This window comes from Corythoichthys intestinalis, unplaced genomic scaffold, assembly GCF_030265065.1.
Source record: "Corythoichthys intestinalis isolate RoL2023-P3 unplaced genomic scaffold, ASM3026506v1 HiC_scaffold_63, whole genome shotgun sequence".
Classification (NCBI taxonomy): domain Eukaryota; kingdom Metazoa; phylum Chordata; class Actinopteri; order Syngnathiformes; family Syngnathidae; genus Corythoichthys; species Corythoichthys intestinalis.
Window position 1 is genome coordinate 28,787 of NW_026651632.1, and position 9,040 is coordinate 37,826.

Sequence of the window (9,040 nt, forward strand, 5' to 3'; positions counted from 1 at the left end):
TCATCTTGGAGGACATTAACAAAAATGCATACAATGAAGGGCAAAAAATGTTAGGTTAAAGTACACAAGTGAATGGAGAAAAGAGACAGATGACAATAATGTTCAGGCCAGTCAATATTAGCACAGAGTATGTTTTTCATTAAACACAAACTGAACTTTCAACCTATTTTCTCAGTAATCATGACATGTTTCATCTTACAGCTAGTAAAAACATGACATTTAAGATTAGGACATTACATCAGAGCAAAAGTATAAAAAATAATACAGAAAAAACTATGTGAAATAGCTGCTTAAAGGCTGTTAGTTTCAAAAGGTACTTTTAATCTGTCTACCTAGCCATATAGAACACAGTACTTTTAAAAGTACAGTGGAAACAAGCTCAAACTCATATTTGAATCTCCTTAGACTAGGTAAAAATCTTTCAGAAGTGAAAAAAAGTTGCAAAGCCTTTATTGTAGTGATTAAATTAAAACTGGCATGTAAATATGTTAGAAACAGAATTAATCTCAACCACAAACCAAAAAGTACTTATTTCTCATGTCAATCCTCATAGTAAACTTGTCACTGAAACAACTGTTTGGAGTCAACATCCCTCATCAACTTAGAATCGGTTTAAATTCAGAGACCACACACCAGCCAGCTTCTTCACTACCGAGACTGAAACCCTGCATTGCACAGCAAGAGCAGCATAATTTCCCCATGTTGCAGCCAATCAAGATGACTGTGAATGAAATAACGCAAGCCACGCTAAAGAGCCAAGATGGCTGCTATTCAAAAGCAATGGTCATTACAAAAAAGAAAGAAAAAAAGTCACCAGAATTTATGTTAAGGGTTTTCTAAGTTTTTTTTCCCTTCTCTTTACAAGCCTCGTTGGTTACAGAGGAAAGATTCTGGCTGGCTGCTTGGCAAAGGAAATAAACAAGCTCACATAAAAAAAGAAGAAATGAACACAAGAAAAGAGGACTGATTACTCTTTCAAGACTGTGTGTTTTTGTGTGCATTTGTTGGGAATGTCCTATTAACACATCAGCTTCTTCTTACTGAAAAAAAGTAATGGAGATATCTCAAAATTTTTCAAAGACATATAGGCATTCTGTAAGACATTTAATTTAAGAAGCGTCAGTGGTAAAGAGCTCCAGACCCAAAAACCAAGCCAAGAAGTTTGACTCTCACTGGAGAGCCGCTCCACTGCCAAGCTGGCAACTCCACATCAACCATGGTGCCACGCTGAGCTTCTGCTGCTAAAACATGGAACCAGTGCCGACTGACAGACTTCATGCTACATTATAAAAACAAACAGAAAAACAAAGCAAAATCTTCCAATTGTTTTATTTTTCGCGTTTTGTGTTGGCCATTATTAGGACCGCAGAACGGTTTAAAGTAAATAAATACAATCAGAAATGCAAGAACCTTCATACAAGGAAACTATATCCATCACTGTTACGTGAATATTCATGAAATTGAGCAAATATTGCAGAAAACATGTCACATTGTCTCTGCTTTATGCTGAGAGTTTTCAATTTTTGTCATGGGTTTGGAAATATACAGTAAGTTAAGGTAAGGGTGTATATTCTCTACTGAATACACAAGGAATACTGTTTCCATAATCTTAGTCAGGCTAGCCAGATAAATTGCTAATATGCTAATATGAGATGACGATTTAAAAACATGGTTTTATTGAATGTGTTCATTATCAATAGGTTCTATAGCTTAGAACCAAGAGGGTCAATAACTTATGTAGATATCAAGATGCAATTAGCCAAAAACAAGATAAATGATATTTTACATAGATAATTGTAAAAAAGGTGCTTATTTAAAAAAAAACATAATTTTGATATATTTTAGATAATGAAATGGAAAAAAAGTTGGGAACTGCAAACAGTTTCCAGATTTGTATTTATTTTTCCATAAAAATCAAGACTTGAAAAGTGTCAACATTAAACTCCATAACATTTAAAGACTTTTCAAGACAGAGTTGGGACCTTAAGAGTACAGTCCAACTCAAAGAATATGATCCAATTTTAAATAAAATAAATGTTCATATGAACAAATAACTTGAACCGTTCAAATGTTCCTATACCAGCCTCCTGATATAATGTCAAAGGGACAGTTTTCAGTTCCCTGAGCAGGTTGCATCAGCCCCGGTGAGCTGACCTGAACACCACCTGGCAAAGAAAGTCCAGCATCCTGCCCCCCTCTAACTCCATCTAATCTCATTCTCTTCCCATCTTCCTAACTTTGAGCCTGTAGCTACTGTGTCTGCTCTTACTGCCAAGTTCACTCAACTGCAAACACTGAACGAGTCTTTTTAAGAGGCGTAGTCACTCCCAGGCCGTGTGAAAAGCGGTCATTGTGCCACACCAGACTGACTGTAAAGCTTTCCTTTCCCTCTTCTGCCTCCTCCCTGTGCTCTAACACAGATGGAAATGTTGAATCACATTTTTAGGACAGAAAAGTTTAAATGCACAGAGCTCATTCATCTAAGAAAAACAAAACAACTCAATGTAACTCACAAGGTACTATCTTTAAAATCATTAAAATCAAATTAGGAATGCATTTATAAACACACGGACAGTGAAATCAGATTTAGTCTGCAATGGATGTCATTGTCTTTAGCTCATACTTCAAAACTGCATCTACTAACACAAATCTATGACTTAAACCAAATTTTTGTAGAATACCAGAGACATCGCAGAGTGTAGATAGCTCACCCACCCTCCCAACTTGAAAGAGTAAGAAGTCTAACAGCTGTATTGTCACGTTCCTAAAATAATGCACTAAGCCATTTTATTCAAAAGCTATTTTTCCAAAAACAAAAAATAAAAAAGCTCCCCTTTTTAAGTTGATTCAGGCAAAAAAAAAAAAAAGAATCACTTTTGGCCAAATATTACTTAGGCTATTATTTTAGGAAGGTGACGTTATGAAAGATAAAGGGAAGATTAAAAACTCTTACACTTAATTGCTAGAGAAAAAAAGATGAGTGGGTGTTTGGACATCTGTCTGGCCACAAAAAGCAGCCTCATAAAAACAGCTATGCCTATTGCTTGGCAACCAGAGTTATTTTTTGAATCAGCAGACAACAGTCAGCTGAAGATAACGCCATAAATTAATTAGCAAACATCACTTTGCACGGATCAACATTACTTTATAAAGGGGAAGGCAACAAAACACAGGGTATTCTGCTTAATTAAGAAGTTAACTTTAAAACTATTACTGAACTTAGCACTGGTTATTCTAAATTTCTTTAGGTTTTCCACCATTGGGCATATCTCTAAAAAAGTGAATAAAATATCCTGTAGACTGCTGTCTTTAGCCATTTTAGAAATTGTATTTTAAGATTAAAGTCAAAATGCTGAGAAGATGTATATTCTGCTTTTGAAGTCCAAATATGAGAATAAACTGAAAAAGACATCTCAAAAACAAGGCGGATTGCTAAAACTACCATGTTCGTTTCATGCAAGTTCAGTATAGAGTGTGTGCCTATACACACACTAGGCATACACTTTTTTTTTATCAAAAGGCATGATTGTCTCAAGTTTTAACGATAATTTCATTTTGACAGTTGATGTTCTTTTTCCACATCATTTTGACTTTTCCTCCCCTAATCACTTACACTTTTTTTCATAATTTCAACATATGAAACAACAAATCTGACAGGTCTACTTATAACTACTTCATCCTTAAAAACACATTCTATTTGCAATGAAGCATCACCCAGCATAAAGCACTCATTGCTGGGATGATCAGAGGATGGACAGTCAAAAAGTGATCTTATGCTCTGTGTACGCCATCCTCTGAAGCCAAAGTAGTCTTGAGAGGTATGAAATATCCAGAATGTGTAACTTTGTGTGTGCCTGAGCCTGAGTTTGTGTGTTTGTTACACAACGGGAGGGTTCTTCCCATCTGCGCCTCTCTGCAGCACCCCACATCCCGGACCGCTGAAGCGAGAAACGACAGCTTTGCTTCGCACTCTGCCTCCCTCAGTCTTCCTCACAGCACTGTCCCACTCTTTATTAGCATCATCCACTCCATACAAAACATACACTCTCTTCACCCTTCTTTCTGTAGTATCAACATTATCTGAAAACATAAAAATACACATCAAATTGTGCAGCTCTTATTGCGGTCATCCAGCTTGCTCTATCTCACGTCTGCTTAATTCGAGTAGAAAACATGACCAGTCTGCAGGGTGTTAAATAGTTTTACATCTTGAGCTCAAATTTATGATTATTTCACTAAATGCATCACTGTCTGCAACACATCCCCACCTCCTCTCCTGCCCAAAATCCATCTCCATCCTTGCCTTACAGCTTGTCAAATGCCCCACTGGGCTCATCATTGTGGAAAATATGTTAAAACAAAGAGGGCAGATAGTGCTGTGATAATCCTAAACACAGCAGCTGGAGAATTAGCCAGCCATTTGCTGGAGACAGACTTTCTGGGCTTGCAGCTACCTTCAAACAATCCTGATTGTGTTGTGTGGAGTGTAATGACTTTTGCTATTGTGCTAAAATATTGATGGGATTTGCCTTTTAATTGACATGATGCAAGATGTTTTTTGCTTTCAATGCAACAGCGGTGCTTTGATAATCGCATCCTGTTTGGAAAGGCATTTTAGCTAATTCCACCAGGGCTCCCAATTCTTTTCAGATAAATGAATTATAGATGCAGTGAGACCTGTGAGCAAAAGCCGGACTGCAGATGCTAATGCTATTAAGAGTGACAGTAACATGTTGGAACTGAATCCTGTGTTGCAACAGCTTAAAAGGCATTTGTGATGAATGCAATAACTTTGTGAAGCAGCAGCTTAAGACAATCTTTACTTTCAATGCTTTCCTTCTTTTGCGCCTCCCCCGGTTGCAGGCATGTGATGCCTGTCTGGTCAAACAGGGCGCCAGTCCAAGACTCCTATAATACATCAGTGACTCAAAATACTACTCACTTCCACAGTCGAATCCCACTGACAGGCAACTCACCAAAATGCGCATGGCTTCTACTAACCGCACCTTAGTAAACAACATTCCAAGTTTTAAAATTGTACCAAATATTTGAGCCACCCGAGCAGTGTTTGCTTTCAGCTCTTACGACCTGGCATAGCTTGTACAATGGAAACTTTCTGAGAAAATTACAGCAAACCAAGTCCCGGTAGCCCAGTTACCCAGATAGTCCATGACTTTGTTTCTAAGCACCACATCCTTTTAGCTGTGCTGTTCCAAAAGCTCAAGGTTAGTAACTGAGTGCAGGCAGATTACTATGTGGAGGCATAAAGGCACTAAAACCAGATGTTTACATATGCTGTATTGACAAAACCCTTTAGCTCTATTCCTGTCTGAATTTAGATCACACTAATGTTTCCTGTTTAGATTAGTCAGGATAACTACAATTATTTCTATTTACTAAGTACAAGAATAATGAGTGAGATTATTTTTACATCTTTTTACCATTACTTTCTTAAATTGCAGAAGGCTTCTCAATAGTCTGCTGGAAGCATGGTCCACTCCTCCTGATGGAACTGGTGTAACTGAGTAAGGTTTACAGGCCTTATGTTTAATCCTCTTCATAAGTCATTTGGGTGTTTGGTTGTGGTTTGTTTCATCAAACCACAGGGAAAAGCTCCAAAATGTTCTTTGTTCCAGAGTGCATTTGCAAACTGTAATCTGGGATTTTATATTTCTTTTGGAGTAATGGCTTCTTCCTCTTTGACTGATTTTTCATACCACATTGTGAAAGGACTTGTTTCACTGTAGACAATGGCACTCTTTCATTAACATAATCATAGCATGATTTGCTTTTGTTTTGGGGTTGATACACACATTTCACACCAACCAGTCCAGGACACTGGACCATCTCCTTTTTGAACCATATGAGGACTGGACAATCCCATGCTGTTTATCTATTGAACAGATAAATGTGTCACCTTCAGAAATCTGAAAGTGTATTCAAAGATAAACCAGACAGTTCTACTCCTGATATTGAGACTGATATCTTTTGATTTTCCCATGATGTCACATGAGGAAGCAGTGTGATTAGGGTGGCTTAAAGTAAATCCATGACAGATTGCTATCAAAAAAGTACAAAGCCAAAGGCATAATAAATTTCCATGCATGTTTTGGACTTTGAAGAAAGTAATAATAATCATCTGTAAAAAAATAAAATAAAATAAAAAATCTCTAATTTTCTGCCATTTAAATAGAACAAATGTAGGTGATCCTAACTGATCTAAAATAGGAAATATCAGCCTAATATAAGGTCAGGCTGTGAAACAAAAAGGACTTGTGTTTTTTATACAGCGTATTTAAACAATGGTGGTAACTGTAAATGTCGGTGAAGACATTATGTTTGTAGATCAAGAAAAAGTCACCTTGCATCTCTTTTTTTGGAGAATGAGAATGAGAAAGAAAAGACAAAAAGCCAGGCAGGCAGGAAGACACCTGCTATTTAAATTAAGTACAAGAGCCAGAGGAGTCGCCTGAGAAAGGCTAGACTTTTAGTTTCAACCCAGACTGGCCACATTCATTGTTCACCCACCCGACTGACATTCCAAGAATGAGCAGAGGTGGATCTTCATCTGGCTCCCACGCAAGGCCATCCAAAGGACACACATTTTGGCATATTTGACTGCACACACCAGTCCAACTAACATTATTAATCACTAATGCATTCATCCAACATGTGGTTTTAAGAGGAGATATATATTATACAAAGCAGAATCAGTGCCAAGATTATTTAAGAATGACTAACCTCAGCATAACAAAGATTAGAGATAGTAAGGGGATGTGCTGTGGTGGCGCATGAGTTAAGCACAACCCACAAATGGAGGCATTAGTCCTCGATGGGGCTGTCGCAGGTTCGATTCCTGGCCTGGCGACCTTTGCTATACGTCTTTCCCTTCTCTCATTACCCACTTTCTTGTCAATTAACTATCAAATAAAGGCCAACAAAATCTTAAAAAAAAAAAAAGATTAGAAAAAGTCATCTTTACTTACCTAAGTGGTCTCCGTGAAAACTGTTGTCATGGGATGTTCTACCATGGGGCAGGAGGTCATGGTGGACAGGAGGAGGCCAGATTTGACCTGTCTTGCGAACACTCACAATAGTGGCCTCAGACATGACCACATGGCCTCCCTGCTGCCTGTGGTGACGCTTCTGAGACTGCGGCGTAGGAGGGCTGCTGCTGTCATAGGAGTGTTGGGAGTTCTGGGAGTTTTGGGAAGGTGACCTGCTCTTCTCTCTGAAGGGACGACGGAAGGCCGTGGTGGGACTCGGAGAGACGTGACTGGACTGGCCAGAGGAGAAGTCCTCCTCACTGGATGTCAGGTTCTCGTTGGAGCTACAGTCTGGTGTGTAGCCACCACCCCCTCCAGCATCCTCAAAGCTACCTGGGGAGTAGGAGCGGCGTGGCCAGGTCAGGAGGTGATCATCACCTCCACTGTGGTCTCTCATTGCGATTCCACTGCCACCTCCACGTCCATCTCCACTGCCACCTTCACCCATCATTACTCCACCAACATAGACGCTGGAGTAGGCTTGGAACTCAGATGGTTGCCAAGGAGGAGGTGGAGGTTTACCCCCATTGGCCCTCCCTGAATGTCGCTGGTTGGGTTCCCCGTCTTCATATTCTGCGTCATAGCCACAGGTGCTCTCAGTAGACCGTCCTCTATACACCGGCCTGGCACGAAGTTCACCTGCCACTGTTGCCAGGTTGCCTGGGAGGGAATGAAGAGACCTCTTTCGCTCCATCTGCATGGCCTGAGTACCCAGGGAGCTGATTTTATCCGACACATCCCGATCGTTGACCCTGACCAAACCCCTCTCATGATGGAATTCCATGTTAGTGTAGAATGGTGGTGGTGGTAGCTGCTTTTCCTGACCCTTACCTACATCTCCAGCAGAGTGAGAGTTGGCCCGTTTGATCCTCTCAAAGTTGGACCTGAGAGCTGCTACACCAAGTCCCATCCCGAGCTTATCTTTGGGGTCAGAAGGCAGATCCTTGTCTGGGGGCGGAAGTGTGGGCCTGCGGGGGGACAGGGTGATGCCACCCCTCTGCTTAGATGGCGAGAGGCCATCGAGGTTGTCACAGGATGTAGACTCTGCTTGTTGGGGTGAGTCAAACGCTGACTCCAAGCCGTCTCCATGGGAAGCTGACTTCCTGGCTGGTGGGGGCCTAGGTTTGGACCTGCCAGTACCATCCCCAAGTGGCTGAAAATGACTCCTATCCACCACAGCGTATCCTCCAGCACCTCCAACTCCACCAGTCTCCTGCATGTGGGGCTGCTGAGATGGTGACTCTGCACCCTGGGTGGCTGCAGGGTCTACCCCCTCATTCAATGGTGTCTTCCTGAAACCCCACCGCTGTTTGTCATAGCTCTTCCTCTCTTTTGCCAGGAGGGTTTGCAGGTAGATCATGCGGAAGCGCTCCTTGTTCACCTCCTGTTCCAGGCGTCTGATGGACGCTTTGCACTTCTCCAGCTCCTGCTCAATACCTCCAATGGACCGCAGCTCCATCTTGGGGGGCTCCGAATCAGGGAATTGTGCCTTCCAAGCCTCTATGAATCCAACGGGCTCCACCATATTGTGCTTGATTTATTTTCTGTGACGGACCCTGGTTCAGACACAAGGAGGGGGTTGGTGTGATGCCAAGGGCGCACCGTTTGACCCCTCTGAGTCCAGTACGCCACAGTTGCTTTGTTTTTCCTTTTTACAAACAATGGCGACGTCCAATTAAAAAAAAATGGGGAACTGTTTCTTGTAAGCTATTAGGAAACTCGTGCACAAACACACAGCCAAATTGCTGGTACTTGCCGAAGGTTGCGCAGTCGCATCCTGAACAAGAGAAACCGGCAGCTCATTCAGAGGAAAAAACTGGGAATGCGCAATGAATCAAAAGTGAATAAAAATCTATAGACATAATAGAGTTTCTTGTGCATTATTCCGGCAAAAACAACGTTTAAAAATAACAGTGAATCGAAGTCGTTTCGAGACAATGACGGTATGTCTTCGCTGGGTGACGGATGGGGGTATCAGAGGGGAATTTACAGGG

The 9,040-nt window shown here is 41.1% G+C and overlaps 1 protein-coding gene across 1 annotated transcript; it reads right to left on the minus strand.

Annotated features, from left to right (window-relative positions):
- Positions 1-2,277: 2,277 nt before the first annotated feature.
- LOC130911590 (breakpoint cluster region protein-like) lies at positions 2,278-8,571 on the minus strand. Its single transcript, XM_057829267.1, has 7 exons — positions 6,987-8,571; positions 6,742-6,779; positions 4,977-5,006; positions 4,824-4,908; positions 3,882-4,080; positions 3,715-3,794; positions 2,278-2,411 (listed from the first exon to the last, which is right to left on the minus strand). The coding sequence occupies exons 1-7, from the start codon at positions 8,569-8,571 to the stop codon at positions 2,278-2,280; spliced, it is 2,151 nt and encodes a 716-aa protein (XP_057685250.1).
- Positions 8,572-9,040: the final 469 nt, after the last annotated feature.

Excerpts from the sequence above, each read along its gene's own strand:
- LOC130911590 (XM_057829267.1), bottom strand. The coding sequence starts at position 8,571 with ATGGTGGAGCCCGTTGGATTCATAGAGGCTTGGAAGGCACAATTCCCT. Across the intron at positions 6,780-6,986 it reads TTTTCACGGAGACCACTTAG|CACATCCCCTTACTATCTCT; the intron begins GTAAGTAAAGAT and ends GCGCCACCACAG. Across the intron at positions 4,909-4,976 it reads TAGAAGCCATGCGCATTTTG|GAGTCTTGGACTGGCGCCCT; the intron begins GTGAGTTGCCTG and ends GATGTATTATAG.